Genomic DNA, 20,550 nt, shown 5'->3' with positions numbered 1-20,550 from the left:
GACCCACTCTCAGACACTGCTTGCCATGCTTACCACATCAAGCCATATTTACTTCATGAAGCAAGATTTAACTGCAACTTTTTTGGGGGGTGGGGGCTGTGCAGGGCAGCTTTGGATATATGAGTTGCCTAACCAGGGACAAAACTGGCCCCAGTAGTCAGAGTACCAGGAAATTTCCAACTGCTGCTTATTTTTAAATTGCAATTTGAAGAACAAACACTAACTTCTTAATCTGAAAAATGGCAATTAAAGGAAAAAGAAACATTCATCCCACCTTTCCAAGACAATCTCTATTTCAAAGTAACTAAATAGCTTTAGTTCACAGAGGGTGGTTCTTTTCAGAGCTCCAGCTAGTAAATATGGGGAATGATAGAAAATGTATCATATTATTTGGCATTTGTTTTTAAAAACATCTTCAAAAAAAGAAAAGAGAGGGATCAGGAAACGAAGGCTGGTAAAATCTTGATTTTTCACTGAATGGGAGTCCATTATGTTATTCTCATTACATGTTTAATTTTTTTCATCATTTTTTTAATCTAGAGAAGCCAGCAGTCTCTACCATTGCCTATCCAGTAGAAATAAATTACAATTATTGAAATGAAATTGAAACTATACATGTAATATAAGGTTTTCTAGTAGCCACATTTTAAAAAGTAAAAAGAAACAGGAAATATTAATATCACATTTAATTTAGTCTAATGTACATATGTACATATATATATATGTATTTTTCACTTCAACATGTTAATACAAAAATTAAAAATGAGATATTTTGCATCCTTCTTCACATTGCCCTCAAAATCCAGCACATCTCAGTTCCCACTAGTCACATTTCAAGTGCTCAAGAGCCACATGTGGCTGGTGGCTACCAAACTGACCAGCAAAGACATACTGTTAGGACTACACCCTCAGCTTAATTCTTTAATGGCCCTGTGTTCAGCCACTGATCCACTGATTCAGGTGAGTCCTGGCCACTGAGTCCTATTAGAAGGTTAGATGAGACCTGCATTTGTCTTGAATGAAAATGAATGAAGAAGTATCTAAAAGGACAAAATTCTGGAAATTCATCAAGCTTACAGAACCAATTTTATACCTATCTTTGAGTCTGCTTGAGGATAACAATCTTTATAAGTATCAAAAGAGAAAGGAAAGAGAATGGGTCAGAAAATACACAGAAGAGAGAAACAAAAAGAAAAAGAAACAGATAGAGAAGAAAAAGAAAGACGAGTATGAACCAGAGCATAGGTAGAGAGGCACTATCGGGTACAAAGAGGAAGGGAAATGCCACATAGGCTGACAGAGTCCACAGAAACCAATAAGCAACCACAGATACTACAGTGGAGGCCAAACACTGATATTGTTTCACTATCTCTCTGCAGGACAAAGTTAAAGACTAGGTTTTCTATGCAAAAGACGATGGGAAACAGTCAAGTTTCAGTGGCTGGGAGACTGACAAGCATGTTTTCACAGAATAAAAGCTGGGGTTTCAAGATGACTTCCAAGCCCTTTTAGGGTGCTTCTCATGCCCACCCCTTGCTCCCAGATAGCACATACTCACACACACACCTGGCCTTGTGTATTTTCATCTTCTTCCGCTTGAGCTGTTCATATATCACAGGGATCATCATTGCTGTCCGAAGTTCCCGACGGCTTGGTTGGCGAAACTGCCAGGAATAGGCATGCTTCTTGCCATATTTTGTGTTTTTAATTATTATCTGCTTTATCAGTTGTGTGTTGGAAGGAAATGGCAACTCTGGGTGGCAACAGGTAAGTATCTGAGTTAGGCAGCTTCTATTTCCTCCTCTTATCTTCCCATCAATGCTGTCTTGAGGAGGCTGGCCAGTGTCTGACCTCTGCCCACCCCATACACTGAGAGTGGAAAGTAAGAGGCTGAAAATACCAGTGCTGCTATCTCATCTGTTCTCAGACATGAGAGATAAACAGGAGTTGGAAGAAGAGAGATATTACCTTTCTTTTCGAGTTGAGCCTCAAGGTCATTGATGGAATCATGAGCATTAAGGAATCTGAATGGAAACTGCCGACTGTGGATCACTGTCTTCTACAAAGCAAAAAGAGGGGTCATGAGCAGAGGACCAAGAGGGATGGGGAGCATCAGAGGCTTCAGGGGCCAGGAAGATGAGATACCCCCTCTATTAGATCTGTGGGAAGGTGGGAAAGGACAAAATAGATATTAGACAAAGGTAGAAAAGAATAGATGTCCTGAGAGACTATGGGAAAGAAAAAAGGAGAGGAAGTAACAGAAAGTTCCCTGTTTCTTTTATATCAGACTCCCTCCTAAGTGAGTTAAATCACAGAAATGATCTCAGAAAATAAAAAGGAAAGTTCTCAAACAGCACAGTGGCTATGACCTTCCCCAGCCACTCGGAGAAGCCTGGCTCCCCGCCCCTCACACGTACAGCATGCTGGAGTCTCTGGAGCACAAGCTCGTGGTGACGGGCGCTGATTCCAACCCTCAGCAGGTTACGTAGGTTCCGAAGCATGGCCATGAAGGGGAGTTTCCCACTGTCTGCCGAAGGTAGACATAGGGTGGCAAAAGCAAACAAAGGATGAATGAGAGAGGTCAGAGATCAGAGCAGGATGACCAGAGGCCAAGGAGAATATGCATGTTAGAGGAAATGAGGTACTAATAAGTGATCTATTGTCCACAAAATGTTTTAAAGGTCTGGAAAGATAAAAATTGGGTTGCCTGATCTTGGAGCAAAATCTGTACGTTTATGGAATTAGCTATTTCAACAAACAACTTCGGTCATCACTTTGTTGGCTTCAGTCCTGAGACTGGGCTTAACTGGCAAAATACATTCTCTACAATAATGATTTCCAAACTTTTTAGATGGCTAAAAGAGAAATTTCCAAGTGTAATCTCATAAATTATATACATGGAGTACTAGCAACCATGTAACATGGACTAAGTGATTACAGGAGTTCAATCTGTATAGTAAATACTGGAAACACTCTTTAGATAAAGGTAGACATAAACAGGAGGTGTGATATTTTTCCTGGGTACCCCTGCAAAACCCTCAGACCACACTCAGACCACATTACAGGCCTGGCCTATGAGGCCCCAAACCACATCCCAGTCACTAGCTCTACCATCAACAGCCTTCATTAGGAAAGTGGTGGTACCTTTTTTAAGGTTATATAAGTCTCATTTGAACTATAGCTAGAAAGCTTTCAGCCTCCTGGAAGTCCTGTGGTTCTCCAGTCATAAGTCTTCTTCTGAGTTAGATTGTATACAACAATTAAGTTGTATACACAGTGTAAATGATATGTGACAAGTCATGAACTATTGCATCCTTTGTCAACTCATAAGTTTTGCTCAAATGTTGCTATATATGAAAGATATACTGATCAATTTGATAAGAAATTAAATTCAATATCATATTCTTTGATACACTAGAATATAAAATGAATACTCATTCTATAGATGAAGTAGTTCACTGATTTCAATCTAAAAAAATTGTTAATGAGTTACTAATGAGCCTCTGAGGGCCAAAGAGGGATCTGTATATCTAGTTATATTTTATCTTATATTGTATACTTTATTTTTTACATTTATCTTCATATCTATATTTATATAAGTTATGTAGTTCCTAAAGTACACAATTTATTAGTACATGTATAAAATTTTTAAAAATACATGTACATATATTCTGGTGTATCCCCAAAATTCTTTCTGCAATATATAATCCAGTGGGCTGGGGACCACTGGATTAGATTATGGGCATTTGTCTCAACCAAGATAAATGACACAGTTTTAATTTTCAGGGTCAGAGGGAGGAAGTGGAGATGATGCATACTAGAATCACCAAAACATGCTAGCTGCCATCCAGGTCTCTTTATCCCACTCTAACCAAAGTCGTACCAAATGTTGGGGAAAAGGTTGTCAAGCGTGTGTGTGTGTGTGTGTGTGTGTGTGTGTGTGTGTGTGTGTCTTTTTGTGTTTTAATTCTCATGTGATTCTGATATATACACTGTCATAGACAATTACAAAGTGAGAGGAATGATAAGCGGCTGAGCTATTTGGTCTGCCCTGAGTACAATCTATAAATGACAGCTCACAGAAAAAGAAAAGCCAGCTTGGGTTTCTGAAGCTCCAAAATATGAAGTCCATAAAACTCAAACAGCCAGGACTTTCTGGTGGTCCTTTCTGCTGGCCCAGCGGATAAAAGTCCACCTTGCAATGCAAGGGACTCGGGTTCAATCCCTGGTCAAGGAACCAAGATCTCACATGCTGTGGAGCTACTGAGCCTGCATACAACTAGAGAGTCGGTGCAACACAATGAAAGATTCTACGGGTGCAAGGAAGACCCCACGCACCGTAACTAATACCTGACACAGTCAACCAAAAAACAAACGAAAACAAAACAAACAAACGCAGGAAACCCTCAAGCAGGCAAAAAGTCTACAGTCAGACAGAAAGAAGCTGATTTTAAACTTTCAAAGATGAAGGAGGAAGTAAAAGAAAACATGGAATAAAAAGGGCCTTCTATAGTTAAAAATAAACAAGCAAGAAAAGAGATTGAGAGTAACTTGGTCCTCCCCACCTGAATTATTTTTACTCATGTGGGCATATGACCTAGAACATCTGTGTCCTAAAAATGGGCTTTGGTGGAGATTTCAATGTGCCATGTCCCAGTCCTACTTTGTCTGGAAGAGTGACACAGATATTGCACAAGGGATATCAGAGAGAAGGTAATGCTTTTGTCATGTATTGATAAAGGCTTGTATTATATCACCTAACATATCACCTAATCACGTCTGAAATTATGACCTTCCTATGATGTCAGTGCTATTCAAAGCAGAGGCCACTGGCCACTTTGGTGTGGTCAGTGGCAGACCTGTTAAATCCAATCATTTCCAGTGATGGAACTACCAAGTGAGAATAATTGCACCACGCCATGGAAACTTCTCTTTCAGGGGCCAAAATGTAGAAGCATGAGTGAGTAAGACAGGAAGGGAGTGTGATAGTCAAGGTTACTCTACCGATGAGTTCCTCCCAGACGGTGGCCTTGTTTCCCCGTAAGCTCAGCTCCCGCTCCCAGGTCTCTGGTCGAGCGAGCTTCATCCGCTTCCCGGCTCTGCTAGAATCCCAGGGCCCTGGGAGGCGGCTTCGAGAAAAGGCCTGTAGGTTGGAGGGGTATCTGAAACAGACAAGGAAAAACATCATTTCAAAGGCATCTGAAAATAACTCGGAAAGGAACAGTGAGTCAGTCAAAGCCAATAAGTCCCGGTTAAGGCCAGGTCTGATCAAACTATAAGGACTGGGGCTATGGGCGCTGAAGAGTCAAGGGGTTATCCAGCTGGAGTGTGCATCTTCTCACCTGCAGCCCAGCAGGGCCTGGACAAGCTGTGCAGGCTCATGGATGTGCAGTCTCCGTACCAACTTCTTCAGGGTGAACCTTTGCTCACTCTTTTTCTCTGACACTGAACCATAGGTTGTCTCAAACTGTGGAAATATTCCCAAGTCCCACAGGGGTCATTCAATCTATAACATGGTCATCTTCTTCAAAAAACAAAAAACAAGACCATTCTACACCTAGATTTGACAAAGAACAGGACTAAAGAGTAAAACTCTTCAGCAGCAGGAACTTCTGAGTAGGTGTGTGGGGTCACTGTGTTTCATCTACACAAGTCGGACTACCAACAGTTAACAATGGATGAATGGCTTGTGAAAAGCAAGATGGGGATTGACTAAACAGAGACGAGCCGGTTCTTAGAGGGAGAGAGAGCGAAAGCAGCTCTTATTTAAATCATTGATGGGCTTCCCTGGTGGTCCAGTGGTTAAGACTCCATGCTTCCACTGCTGGAGGCATGGGTTCAATCCCTGGTTGGGGAACAAATGTCTGAGACTTGGAGCATGCAACTGGAGCACAATGTAAGCTGTGAGGAGTTAAAAAATGAAAGCAGCTGGCTTTCAGAGTCTTCTATCTTAGAAGAGCTAAGTTTGGGATATATTAATAGGATCAAAAGACCAGTGGACCAACTGAGGATGTGTTTTCTTGTAATACTAACATATTTCCCTAATAATCTTATTTTAATGAATATGATATCATCGTTCAGATCCAGGTATTGTTAGAAATCCTTTAAATACAGTAACTGATTTAGTTACTCCTCACAAAGAACCCAATGAAGTAGGTCCTGCTAGTATCCGATTCATTTTATATGTGAGGAAAATGAGTCAAGAGAAGGTAAGTCATTTGACCAAGGTTGCACAGCCAGCAACTAAGGAGTGGGGATGGGGTGGGATTCAAAACTAGGTGGTCTGGATCCAGATTCTACGCTCTTAACCACTAAGCGTGTGTGTGTGCGAATGCTAAGTCACTTCAGTCGTGTTCGACCCTTTGCGACCCTATGGCAACCGTAGCCCACCAGGCTCCTCTGTCCACGGGATTCTCCAGGCAAAACTACTGGAGTGGGTTGCCATGCGCTCCTCCAGGGGATCTTCCCGACCCCACGATTGAACCTATATCTCTTATGTCTCCTGTGTTGGCAGATGGTTTTTTACTACTAACGCCACCTGGGAAGCCCTAACCACTAAGACTAGTGCCTAATTTGTTATTAAAGTAAAAACGAAAATAAAAATTTTTTATTTGGCTTATTTTTTTAAATTCCTGTGGAAGGTGGAGATTCCATAATGTTTTTAACTCACTTATCCAGCTGGACGTGACCTCTGTCAGTAAAGAATGACACCAAGGAGAGCAAAGTGGAAACAAAAGGAGCCTTTCCCAGTGTTCCCAAAGCCCCAGAATCACAGCTGAGAATTCCAAGGACACTGGCATGTGCCTACTACACCCACTACTAGTATCTCTAGACCAAATGGAATTCCATTTCTAAGTATTAATTGAGAAAAGATTGTACATGTACATTTAGAACCCCAGAAAAAGGCACTCACCATCCTCTGTTCACCTCGAATATGCCAAATGAACCTTGGCAAATACGTCTGTGTCTCAGAAAATGTATGTTCCTTCTGTAAGGACAGAAGAAACTGTTTCAAAAAGGGAGGTGATGGTTGTCCCTAGAGAGACCCATTCCAATAGCCCATCTCTATCACAAAGGAAGCGGCTGGGAAAGAGGCGGGCCCTGCTCTCTGCTGCCTGAGCTCTACTCAGCTCCTCTGCATTTCTCTGACTCCCTCTGTTCCTGGTGGTAGAAACATGTCAGTTGTTTAGAGGAGGTTGGGCGGCTGGGGGGAAATCAGTGTGTTCCCTCACCTTGCCCCTCCCCCCCCCACCCCCGCCAACTTTCTAGGGAAAAAGGGGCCAGGCTGTAAATGACCAGGGTTGAGGCAGGGACTGACTGGCGGGCGGGGTGGCCGTCGGGGGCGCCGCTTGGCCCGGTGCCTCCGAGGGTTGTACTTAGCCAGCTGGTACTCATCAAACTGGGAAAATTTGTCCCTCATCGCAGCACGCAGGCAGGCAGGCAGGGGTGCGAGACAGTCTTCCTGTTCTCTGCACAGGAGCTGTCAAAGAGATGAAAAACCATCAAGGGTGAGACCACTTCATGGGGTTCAGTGACAGCACAGGATACAAATTCCCAGGCCCAGCTCAACAACGGCAATTTCTGTGGTCCTGGACCTGTCAGCAGACTCCTCAGAGTCTCCTCTTCACTGTAAACACGAGGTCCAGAGTAACACCAATTTTTCTCAAACTCCGCCCAGCCCTTCTGAGTCACGCCCTCCCTGTTGGGCAACCCAGCCTGGTACTGCAAGAAACTGTCCTGTCTGGGCACCGGGCTTGAGACAGCAGGTCAAAGTGTCTGAGAGTTTTCTCCAGGGATGCAGTGAGCAAAGGAAAGGGAACCAAGTGAGAATCCAAGCTCAGGAAACTGAATGCCATACCTCGTAGAACCTGGCTACCTGGATCCAATCGGAAGGCAACTGGACGATGGCACAGAAGTACCGTCGCAGGTAGGGGCGGCAGAGTGGCAGGAAGGCAGCAATGGCCAAGACTTTGTTGGCCACATCCCGGACATTCAGCTGCTGCCTGGTGTACAGAGATGCCTAGGGAACAGAGTAGGTAGCGCTGGCCTCTCAGCCATCTCTTCATTGCATCGTGCCATAAACTAACTTCCTTATCTAACCTGCCTGCATAAAACCTTTCCTGAGCCCTCCATATTGTCTGTAAAGTCCAAGCTTCTTGGCTTGGCATTCTACATGCTCCATAATCTAGCCCATAATCTACATACCCCCACTTAAGGGCGTTTAACCCTTTCCCTCTTTAGAGGGCTTCTCTGGTGGTCGAGACGGTAAAGAAACTGCCGGCAATGCAGGAGACCCAGGTTCGATCCCTGGGTCGGGAAGATCCCCTGGAGAAGGGAATGGCAACCTACTCCAGTATTCTTGCCTAGAGAATTCCATGGACAGAGGAGACTGGCGGGCTACAGTCCATGGGGTCGCAAAGATTGGACATGACTGAGTGACTAATACTTTCACTTTCACTTTCCCTCTTTGGAAGACCTCTCACTTTTCAGACTGCTGATTTATCCTGCCATCTTCCAAAGTCTAATAGGAAATATTTTCCCCCTTTTCTCTGCTTCTGAGACATTTACTATCTACTACTCCATTTGCATTTACATAATATCTGGGATTGCTTTGGTTTCCCTAACAATACCACACATGCCCTAAGAGCCAGATCCAAGTATCATTATATCTTTTGGTATAGCCCTCAAGGCATTGTGTATTTAGCCTGTGTACTTATTAAAAAGCAGAGACATTACTTTGCCAACAAAGGTCCGTCTAGTCAAGGCCATGGTTTTTCCAGAGGTCATGTATGGATGTGAGAGTTGGACTGTGAAGAAAGCTGAGCGCTGAAGAATTGATGCTTTTGAACTGTGGTGTTGGAGAAGACTCTTGAGAGTCCCTTGGACTGCAAGGAGGTCCAACCAGTCCATCCTAAAGGAGATCATTCCTGGGTGTTCTTTGGAAGGAATGATGCTAAAGCTGAAACTCCAATACTTTAGCCACCTCATGCGAAGAGTTGACTCTTTGGAAAAGACCCTGATGCTGGGAGGGATTGGGGGCAGGAGGAGAAGGGGACGACAGAGGATGAGATGTTTGGATGGTATCACCAACCCGATGGACATGGGTTTGAGTGAACTCTGGGAGTTGGTGATGGACAGGGAGGCTTGGCGTGCTGTGATTCATAGGGTCGCAAAGAGTCAGACACAACTGAGTGACTCAACTGAACTGAACTTACTAAATAAACAAACCCTAGTATATTCTTTCTCAATCCTCTCTTCCCCTCCTCCTCAGAGAACCCTAGGGACTGGGCCTCAGGCTCACCCAAAGATCCTACTGTCTTCCTAAGTAAAGCTCCTCCCACCCCTAATACGAATCTGCCCACCATCCCCCTCATACACCATAACCAAATTCCCTTCCTCCTAGCTTCCCACTCCCATCCCTTCCTTCACATCACAATACCTTGAGGACAAATTCAGGCTCAAAGCGGGCAACTTCGCTACAGACTTTGAGGAGGAAAGCCTGGGTAGAGTACGCTGCATCATTTCTGTTTACATTTGCCACCAGCGATGAACACAGAAAGCTCATGAGAACCATCTGGGAATCAAGAAAGAGAGGGAAGAAAGGGGTCAGAAGGACCAACTTAAGCATCCACTCAGGCCAACTTACAATGTCAAAGACAGAGAAAAAGAACCCAGATTCAGGAAGATGTTTGTCTGGCTAAGAGGTCTGAAAAGACGTTTAGCAAGTGAAACGCCAGAGCTCCTGCCCCTTCTTTCCATGGAGGGGATCTGGATCAGCCTTTGGTGACCATTCTTCTCACCTTCCTCATCCCCTCCCCTCCACCACCACCAACCTCTCCCAGCTCCGGAACTTTTACCTTCACTTCCTGAAGGACTTCTTCAGTAGGCTCAGGATGAGATTCAGAGTCCCCAGAGGTGAGCTTCAAGGCCAGCTCCTCCACCTCCTCCTCCTCTCCCAAGCTTAGTCTATAAAAAGGCATTTGAGCCTCTGCCCATTCCTTCTCTTCTGGCTTTTTCTCTCCTGAAGATGACCATCGACCCTGGGGATTGTGGCAGTTATTAATCCCAGCATACACCGGCAGCCCCTCAAACAGACAGAGAGCTGAAAGAAACATCCAGGGCTAGGAAGAGTCCACATCTACCTTGTAGCACCTAAACTCCTCTCCCTTCACACCCTAGCATGGATCTGTCTGGTCTGATGGAGAGACACACTGGCACACACACACATTGTTTCCCAAATCAACATTCTGAGCATTTGCTCAGATGATTCATGATCTGCTTTCATCTTCTTATTGATGTCATAGCCTAGAAGCCTGGGGCCCCTCACAACACATCTTCTAATTGCTATTAAGGTATTATGGAGTTAGAAGAAAAAAAGACCAAGTCCCAGATTAATCCCCCAGCAATCGTGATCTTACTCTCTGAGCCTCAGCTTCCTCATCCTCTGCCACCTACCTGATGGGGCTGTTAGAAGATTGAATGGGATGTGTATATGACTCTTTGCAAATTGCAAAGTGCTGAATAAACGTAAGGTGGCAGTAGCTGTAATCCTCACAATGACTCAATGAGGTGGACTTTCACTGACTTCATCTTAAAGGTGAGAAAATTAAAGCTTCAAAGGGTTAAGAGTCTTGCCCAAGTCTGAGTGGCTTGTAATAATAGGCAGAGAAGGGGAAAGACTCAGATTCACCTTTCCCTCAGTCCAAATCTCAAGTCTCCACAAAGGAATGTGTATCTGCCTATCGATCCTGACCTGTATGCCAAAGGTGTTTATATAGATGTGTAAGTGGACGTGTGTTTGCACATGCACACACAGTGAAGTGATCCAGGGTATTACAGTCGTGTCTCTGCCTTGTAAGATCTCAAAAGCACCTGACTGACTCTGCTACTGCAATATAATGCCAGCTCTCCTCCCATGCAGAGGCTTTCTAAAAACAAAATCTACTTTTGCTCTACTGTTCAGAGTCTCTGAACTATATATGCAATAAGAGTATTGATGCTGATGAAGAGAACCTTTGGGTAAAGGGCACCTCAGGAAGAGACTGTGAGGAGACAGGGTACACAGATGCAGAACAGAGGGACAGTGTGGCACTGAAAGCTAGTGACTAGAGCATCCAACACATATGGCTGCAGTGAAGACAGCTGCCTGGAGCCATTACCAGAACTGCTTCCTGAACTCTCTCTGGGGCAGAGATGGTTTTCGAGACCCTGGGGCAGGTCAGAAGGCCTCGTCCCTCAGAGAGGTACTGCACCCTCGAGGCTGGATGCTCAGAAAGCAGGTGGTTGCTGCTGTTCAAGCTGCACAGATCAGCTTGAGCCAAGTGAGATATCTGGAGATTCTGGAGCAAGGGGCTGATAGACACAGTGCTCTTTAAAATGGTGAGTGTGGCCAGGCACCGATTCTCCAAGGAGAGGATGTCTGAGTGGGCAGACACATGCCCGGGTGGCTTCTCCAAGGTCTTCAGGTCAGGAAGGGTGGCCAGGCACCGGTTCTCCAAGGAGAGGATGTCTGAGTGGGCAGACACATGCCCGGGTGGTTTCTCCAAGGTCTTCAGGTCAGGAAGGGTGGCCAGGCACCGGTTCTCCAAGGAGAGGATGTCTGAGTGGGCAGACATATGCCCGGGTGGTTTCTCCAAGGTCTTCAGGTCAGGAAGGGTGGCCAGGCACTGGTTCTCCAAGGAGAGGATGTCTGAGTGAGCAGACACATGCCCAAGTGGTTTCTCCAACATCTTCGGGTCAGGAAGTGTGGCCAGGCACCGGTTCTTCAAGGAAAGGATGTCCATGTGGGTAGACACGTACCCATGGAATTTCTCCATGACTGGGGCCCAATCTGTATATAGCTAGAAGGAGAGAAAGAGAGGTGATGAGCAGCTGGCTGTAGTGGGAATGCATGTGTACTGGGACTAAATCTTTCCCATAGTCTTCCTGGTAATGCCAGTGACCTGAAGGCACAGAACAACCAATATTTGTTTTTCTAGGACTGGGTTCATTCCAAGGATGTATTCAGGGAGTATTCAATCCAGAGAATACAGAGAGTACTCTAAGGAGGAGTAGGGAAAAGATAAGGCAGAAGTTTAATAAGAGTAAGGAAGTCTTAAAAAAAAAAAAAGAAAAGAAAAAGCAAGGGCTTGAGAGGAAAGGAACGTGTCTTCACATGAAGGGGTAAGGAAAACTCTAGAGCTATCGGTCTGATCCCAACTTAGCACAGGAGCCATACTGGTCATCTGGACTGGATTCTTGGTGAAAGAAAAACAAACATCTTGATCAGGTATCAATACTCACCACCTCTATTGCTTTCTTTCTCCAAAACTCCAGATGTGTTTTTAATGAGCTGCTGCTGCTGCTAAGTCGCTTCAATCGTGTCCGACTCTGTGTGACTCCATAGACGGCAGCCCACCAGGCTCCCCAGTCCCTGGGATTCTCCAGGCAAGAACACTGGAGTGGATTGCCATTTCCTTCTCCAATGCATGAAAGTGAAAAGTGAAAGTGAAGTCACTTAGTCGTGTCCGACTCCTAGCGACCCCATGGACTGCAGGAGCCATGTTTAAAAACCAGACTATATAATGATCTTTTACTTTTATCTAGTTTGACTTTTTCTATTTCATATTCAGTGCTTCCATTTCATTTAGTTTATGTTTTCCAATTTCTGTCACTTCATTTTTTTTAATGTTCTTGCTCAAGCTTTTATTAAGCATAATAGAAAAGCCTTTGTATACATATATATAGTATGTATAATATATATTTTAAAGAACATGAATTTTTGCCTAGCTAAAAAATTTATGACATTTTGATTCTACTTGTTTGACTCAGTATGAATAGAATGCTAGGATTCTAATTTTAAAAAAATAGATACAAACAAGCAAAGGTTTACTGTATAGCACAGGGAACTATAGCTAATATCTTGTAATAACCTATAATGGAAAATAATCTGAAAATGATATATGTATAACTAATCACCTTGCTGAGCATCTGAAACATTGTAAGTCAGCTATACTTCAATAAAATATATAAAGAAAAAATAAAGCAATTTTAAAGCAGAAAAAAAAAAAATACCACGTCAACATCTTGCCTCTTACTCACTCTTTAACCAACTAAATAGGATTCTATCCCCACTAGTTCTCCAAGGCTACCCTCTTAGGTAACTAATGAAATTCTGGTTACTACAAAAATAGACATATCTTGGCCCTTATTTACTTTATCTGTCAAGTAGACTATGACACTGTGATCACTCTCTCCTGAAACTCTCCCTTTGGCTTCCATGGTGCCATCCCGGTATTCCTCTTAAAACCCTGACTGCACCTCTTGGGGGTTCTTCCTCTGCCATTCCTTGAATATTGATATTCTTTAGAATTCTTTTCTAACCCTTCTATACACTACTTTCTCAAGATGGTCTCACCTACTCTGTTGCTCCAAATAACACTGCTATGTTGGCAACTCACATATTTATTCCATGACCCAGGTCTCATTTGAGCTTCATACTCATTTATTCATTCCTTTGTTGGACATCACCACTTGGATGACCCAAAGGTACCCAATACTCCATAGATCCCAAAGGCATCATTTTTCTACGTCTTCCCCAAATCCACTTCCCCTCATTGCCCCCTCGGCTTACAGGGGTTTGAATAAAATAGGCTTGAGTTTGAATCCCGATGAGACCTTGGACTGGTTCCTTAAACTCTGTGCCACAGTTTCCTCATCGACAAAACTGAAATAAATGCCTACCTCATATAGTTGTACAGGAAGAAGTAAGAAAAAAATATATGAAGCACTTAGAGTAGTGCCTGGAGCTTAAATGCAAGTTGTTATTTTTTATTATTATTATCCAATAAACTACCAAATCCTATTGATTCTACTCCTTCAATATCTCCCAAATCTAATTCTCTCTGTTCTGCCTGCCACTATCTTTGCTGAAATGCTCCAGTCCACATGGCACACAGTACGTAGCTCTACTTAAAGGAGCTCCCAATACATACCCCGGAGAAGGAAATGACAACCCACTCCAGTACTCTTGCCTGGAAAATCCCATGGACGGAGGAGCCTGGTAGGCTGCAGTCCATGTGGTCATGAAAAGTGGGACACAACTGAACAACTTCACTTTCACTTTTCACTTTCATGCATTGGAGAAGGAAATGGCAACCCACGCCAGTGTTCTTGCCTGGAGAATCCCAGGGACAGCAGAGCCTGGTGGGCTGCCGTCTATGGGGTTACACAGAGCTGGACACGACTGAAGTGACTTAGCAGCAGCAGCAATACATACCCCAGCCACCATTTAGTGCATCACTTTATTTCATCAAGATAAAAATTTATTTTGTTAGGTTATCTGCCTACTTGTTCACCATTTCTCCTTAATAAGATAAAACTCCCTGAGAGTCAAGGCTCCTTTGTCTTGTTCACCTCTGTATGCCCAGCATCACACACATAACCTGGCTTCTAATCTCCCAGTCTCATTTTTTCCTGCTACTCCCATCTAACTTCATGCTTGAACCATACAAACTCTTTTCAGCTTATGAATTGCCGAGGTATCTCTTGACTCTCGATCTTTGCACAGGCAGAGGCCTGGAACACTCATCCTTCTACTGAGACCACCCGTCTTCCCCAGCCTCTTCTTTACTAGGCCAAATTCTACTTCCTTCTCACTCTGAAGGCCTCAGTTTAACAGTCGGAGCCTCGGGTGAAACCCAGCCCCCAGCCTTGTACAGGTGGTCCTTCTATGTTCCCACATTGTACTTCCTCAAGCAGAGAACACATCTTTGTATTGTAATTGTCTGTTCATTTGTCTTTCATCCCCCCAGACTATAAATTCCTGAGGACAAAGACCCTTCAGCCTTGTTCAGCATTGTCGGAACAATGCCTAGTCCATGGGATTCAGAAGTTTTTGAAAATCTGGTGAAAGCTATGGAGCTTTTTCACATGAGTATATACTAGTTTGCATTCAGGTTACAGGAAGTCCGCCTATGTATCTCCTAGAATCTCTATTAACTGCAAATTAAGAACTTCCATCTGACAGAATGCTTGAATTAATATTATTAGGAATGTATATACTCTCTTATTTGGACAAATGCTTATCTCCTGTTTACATTTAAGTATTTTAGGAAAAAGTATGTTGTTAATACGTAAGAGTTTATGTAATACGTACGTATGTCTTAATATGTAAGAGGTTTATGTACTGAAATGTAGAATACTTCCAAGAAGACTTGAATGGACTGACAATCCAGAACCAGAAAGGACAATGGCTATCTCACTGGACATCAGTGTGGGCAAATGGAATGAAGAATGATGGCCTGGATGTCCCTGGTGGCTCAGTGGTAAAGAATCTGCCTGCCGACGCAGGAAACACAGGTTCAATCCCGGGTCAGGGAAGATCCCACATGCCATGGAGCAGCTAAGCCTGTGTGCCACAACAGTTGAGCCTGGGCTCCAGAGTCCAGGAGCCGCAATGACTGAGACCACACGCCACAACCACTGAAGGCCGCAAGCCCTAGAGCCCGTGCTCCACAAGAGAAACTACGCGATGAGAAGCCCCCACTCACCACAAATAGAGAAAAGCTCTCACAAAGTAATGAAGACCCAGCACAGCCAAAAACTAATTAATTTACAAAAAAGAATGATGGCCTGACTTGCAGTAACAGGGATGTAACTAAAGATCATCATATTAAGTGAAGTAAGTCGGAAAGAGAAAGACAAATACCATATATCACTAATACATGGAATCTAAGATATAGCACAAATGAACCCATCTACAAAACAGGAACTGACTCATAGACATAAAGAACAGATTTGTGGTTGCCAAAGGGAAGGAAGGGAGGCAGAGGGATGGACTAGGATGGGTACATGCAAGCTATTGGGGTTGGCAGATGTAAACTATTACATTTAAAATGGACAAAGTCCTAATATGTAGAACGGAGAACTGTATTCAATATCCTGGAAAAACCATGATTGAAAAGAATATTTTAAAAGAATGTATATATCTATATAACCAAGTCACTTTGCTTTAAAGCAGAGATTGGCACAACACTGTAAATCAACTATACTTCAATTAAAAAAAAAAAAATTTAACAACAACAACAACAAAAAAGAATGACAGCCTGTATGCTTAGTACATTTCCCTCATGTCTTTGTGCTATATAAGCCCTCAGCAAAAGGAGTGGGGAATTTCAGAATTGACTCAAGACTTTAAAAAGAAGTCCTATTATAAAAATAGAAAAAACTACAGTTACATGTTTTTCTTTCCCTGGTGCTTGTGAAGGAGATTCAACTGACCTACAAATGAAAAGTATAAATCCCTATCTCGAGTTCCATTCTCCAGGGACAACCACTGCTAAGTTTTATATGAAGAGCTTCGGAAACTTTCTATGCATATACAAGTACATGTATAGGTCTATACTTCTCCTTCCCCCATATCCACCACCCGCTCCTTTCTTTTGCTTTACACAAAGAGGATCCTTCTTTGATAGTTTGATGTCAGCGCTTTCTATCATTGTGAAGCAGAATTCATCAAGCCAATGGATTGTAATCTGGGGGCTTCCCAGGTGGCTCAGCGGTAAGGAATTCACCTGACGATGCTGGAGACAAAGGTTTGATCCCAGGGTTGGAAAGATCCCCTCAAGAAGGAAATGGCAACCCAATCCAGTATTCTTGCCTAGGAAATCCCATGGACAGAGGAGCCTGGCAGGCTATAAGAGCATGGGGTCGCAAAAAGAGATTCAGTTCAGTTCAGTCACTCAGTCATGTCTGACTCTTTGCAACCCCATGGATCGCAGCATGCCAGGCCTCCCTGTCCATCAGGGAGTTCATCCAGAGTTTATCCAAACTCATGTCCATTGAGTCAGTAATCCCATCCAACCATCTCATCCTTTGTCGTCCCCTTCTCCTGCTGCCTCCAATCTTTCCCAGCATCAGGGTCTTTCCAAATGAGTCAGTTCTTTGCATCAGGTGGCTAGAGTACTGGAGTTTCAGCTTCAACATCAGTCCTTCCAATGAACACTCAGGACTGATCTCCTTTAGGATGAACTGGTTGGATCTCTTTGCAGTCCAAGGGGCTCTCAAGAGTCTTCTCCAACACCACAGTTCAAAAGCATCAATTCTTCAGCACTCAGCTTTCTTCATAGTTCAACTCTCACATCTACACACGATTACTGGAAAAACCATAGCTTTGACTAGATGGACCTTTGTTGACAAAGTAATGTCTCTGCTTTTTAATATGCTGTCTAGGTTGGTCATAACTTTCCTTCCAAGGAGTAAGCGTCTTTTGATTTCATGGCTGCAATCCCCATCCGCAGTGATTTTGGAGCCCAAAAACATAAAGTCAGCCACTGTTTCCACTGTTTCCCCATCTGTTTGCCATGAAGTGATGGGACCGGATGCCATGATCTTAGTTTTCTGCATGTTGAGCTTTAAGCCAACTTTTTCACTCTCCTCTTTCACTTTCATCAAGAGGCTCTTTAGTTCTTCCTCACTTTCTGCCATAAGCATGGTGTCATCTGCATATCTGAGGTTATTGATATTTCTCCTGGCAACCTTGATTCCAACTTGTGCTTCTTCCAGCCCAGCGTTTCTCATGATGTACTCTGCATATAAGTTAAATAAGCAGGGTGACAATATGCAGCCTTGACATACTCCTTTTCCTATTTGGAACCAGTCTGTTGTTCCATGTCCAGTTCCAACTGTTGCTTCCTGACCTGCATACAGATTTCTCAAGAGGCAGGTCAGGTGGTCTGGTATACCCGTCTCTTTCAGAATTTTCCACAGTTTATTGTGATCCACACAGTCAAAGGCTTTGGCATAAACAACAATAAAGAGAATCATACTTTAGACGCTGTGTGTTAAGTTGTTTCAGTACTTTCGGATTCTTTGCGCCCCCATGGACTGTAGCTCACCAGGCTCCTCTGTCCATGGGAATTCTCCAAGCAAGAATACTGGAGTGGGTTGCCATGCTCTCCTCCAAGGGATCTTCCCAACCCAGGGATCGAACTGGCATTTCTTATGTCCCCTGAGTTGGCAAGCAGGTTCTTTACCACTAGCGTCACCTGGGAAGCACGTTAATAGCCATCTCACTTTTAAGTTGACTGTGTGACACTGCACTCCAGTACTCTTGACTGGAAAATCCCATGGACAGAGGAGCCTAGTAGGCTGCAGTCCATGGGGTCGCTAAGAGTCGGACGCGACTGAGCGACTTCATTTTTACTTTTCACTTTCATGCACTGGAGAAGGAAATGGCAACCCACTCCAGTGTTCTTGCCTGGAGAATCCCAGGGACAGGGGAGCCTGGTGGGCTGCCGTCTATGGGGTCGCACAGAGTCAGACACGACTGAAGTGACTTAGCAGCAGTAGTGTGACACTCTACCCTGCTTAAGCACAGCCCAGATTCCCTTCCAAGGAGCATACAGAACAAGGAAGAGGACCCATTCTCATTTGGCCTCTTCCTCCCTCCTCCAGTGTCCCTCCCATCCCCGGGCCTTCCCGTTCCTTCCGCCTTCTCGCTCCCTCTTTCACACTCCACCTCCGCTCCCAGAGCTGTCCGAGTAGCCCGGCCGAGGCACCCCACGCGGCGCCCGCCCTGCCGCGTCCGGGGAGGTCTCTACCTGGCCGCGCTAGGCCCTGCCCGCTCGCCCCGGCGGCCGAGCCCACGCCGAGATCCAGGCCGGGGCCGGTGCTGCCGGCGCTCGATCCTCCCGGGAGACACCCGGGCCTGGAGCAGCTAGCTGCCAAGCGGGACGCTCGGTTCCGGGCAGCAGGAATAGGATCAGGATCTGGGCTCCACTGGTAGGAAGAGTGGTAACCCGAGGCGGAGCCGGGCGGGGAGAAGGGCGGAGACTGTGCAGGACTAGGTGCGGCCCGCGGGGCGGAGAGACGAGCGGCTGACGACGAGGACAGAGCGAGCACTTCGCAGCTTTTTCTGGGGCCTGCGGTTAGTGCCACTATCAAGCCGCACTTTCTTTTCCCCTTCCTCGCCCTCTCTTTTCTTGTCCCTCAGGGACAAATTCTACCAAATTCTCTTCTACCAAATTTTCTTCTTTTGCGAAATTTCCTCTTTTGTTATGTCTTCCAATGTTCGCTGCTGATCTGGACACATTTTGGACACATTTTGTTCTGGTATCAAATATAGTGGGACTGTTAATTCAGGCGCAAGTTACTTGGTAAAAATAGAAAAGGAAAGGGAAGGTCTAAAGCAATGGCCTATAACTGGATGTAAATATCAAATGATCAAACCTGAGTGAACTAAGAGCATGCCTATGTCCATCTGGGAGAGGTCCCTGGATTACAAAAAAATTTTTGGAGCCATTCTGAATGGCTGATGCAGAACTGTTTCCCAAAAGATGGGACCAGACTCAGGGAAGAGACAAGTGACCTTTACGATGGTAATGCTAGTGCTGTTTCATAAAGAGCAGGGCCAAACAGATTCCAGCAGGAGAAACATGCTTACCTCCTGTAAAACAGATTATGATTATCTGTCTCCAATAAAATATCCCTTTCCTAAGGGTAGGCTTCCCTAGTGGCTCAGTCGGTAAAGAGTCTGCTTGCAATGCGGGTGACCTGGGTTTGATCCCTGGGTCAGGAAGATCTGCTGGAGAAGGAAATGGCAACCCACTCCAGAATTCTTGCCTGGAGAATTCCGTGGACAGAGGAGCCTGGTGGGCTACAATCCATGGGGTCACAAAGAGTCGGACACAACTGAGTGACTAACTTTCACTTTTCCTAAGGGTGGGGAGTGGGCATCCCAGGTTGCTCGGTAGTAAAGAGTCCGCCTGCCAAGCAGGAGAGAGGGGTTCAATCCCCAGGTGGGGAATATCCCTTGGAGGAGAAAGTAGCAACCCACTAAAGTATTCTTTCCTAGGAAATTCCGTGGACAGAAGAGCCTGGTGGGCTACAGTTTATGGTCTTGGAAGAGTCTGACACAGCTGAGCATGCATACAAGCCTGGAGGGCACTTGAATTCTCAGGTGACAACTGAGCTTCATCTCAGAATCGAGGGCACCCAGATCCCACCTAACTTGCCTAGTTGCCTCTCTTACCACCTATCCCATTAGTCCCAGCACTCTTTTTATAAGAAATATTTTTATATTCCCTGTTTGATCCTGAGCTACAAATCATAAAGTGTACTTTAGCTAGATACACAGTCCAGAAGTTTATAAAATGTCTAAAGAGATATAAAAGAACAGTAGAGAGAAGGTAATTTATTATAAAATACTATGTGTTTATATACATAAGTAGTTGGACACGACAAGAAGACACAATGAGATACTTAGATGTACACATCTCTCTATAGAATCACCTTGAATTTAACAGTTACAGATGCAGCATGATATGGGGGTGTTCAATGGTGATTCAGATATCACAAACAGAATTGCTGATGTAGCATGATTTTCCAAAATAATTTTTAGCAAATTTTTGGACGAAACAAGGTATAGTCATCTCACGATATTCATTGTAGTGGCATTCCTAGAAATTTTAGTGTATATTAAACTATGCATAAAATGCCTTATGTTTATATTTAAAATAACGTTAAAGCCTAATTGTGTGTGTGTATGCTCAGTCGCTCAGTTGTGTCTGA

At 44.3% G+C, this 20,550-nt stretch overlaps 1 protein-coding gene across 4 annotated transcripts in view; it reads right to left on the bottom strand.

Annotated features, from left to right (window-relative positions):
* Window positions 1-18,789, bottom strand: part of TEP1 (telomerase associated protein 1) — a 40,483-nt gene extending 21,694 nt beyond the window's left edge. For 2 of the 4 annotated variants that reach the window (XR_003513049.1, XM_027553434.1), the window contains exons 1-12: window positions 18,582-18,766; window positions 11,160-11,840; window positions 9,858-10,040; window positions 9,440-9,574; window positions 7,859-8,020; window positions 7,319-7,480; window positions 6,914-6,988; window positions 5,343-5,467; window positions 5,005-5,162; window positions 2,418-2,527; window positions 1,969-2,059; window positions 1,567-1,753 (exon numbers count right to left, since the gene is read on the bottom strand). Coding sequence is in view for 3 of the 4 variants with exons in the window: in XM_027553434.1 (XP_027409235.1) it covers window positions 1,567-1,753; window positions 1,969-2,059; window positions 2,418-2,527; window positions 5,005-5,162; window positions 5,343-5,467; window positions 6,914-6,988; window positions 7,319-7,480; window positions 7,859-8,020; window positions 9,440-9,574; window positions 9,858-10,040; window positions 11,160-11,816 (2,045 nt within the window). In the remaining variant the exon portion in view is untranslated. Of the gene's footprint in view, window positions 1-1,566; window positions 1,754-1,968; window positions 2,060-2,417; window positions 2,528-5,004; window positions 5,163-5,342; window positions 5,468-6,913; window positions 6,989-7,318; window positions 7,481-7,858; window positions 8,021-9,439; window positions 9,575-9,857; window positions 10,041-11,159; window positions 11,841-18,581 lie in introns of all 4 variants that reach the window. The other 2 variants (XM_027553432.1, XM_027553433.1) reach the window with 2 other exon arrangements.
* Window positions 18,790-20,550: the final 1,761 nt, after the last annotated feature.

Source organism: Bos indicus x Bos taurus, chromosome 10 (genome assembly GCF_003369695.1).
Source record: "Bos indicus x Bos taurus breed Angus x Brahman F1 hybrid chromosome 10, Bos_hybrid_MaternalHap_v2.0, whole genome shotgun sequence".
NCBI lineage: Eukaryota > Metazoa > Chordata > Mammalia > Artiodactyla > Bovidae > Bos > Bos indicus x Bos taurus.
Note: the sequence above shows the minus strand (reverse complement) of the source record. Positions and strands in the feature narration are given on the sequence as shown.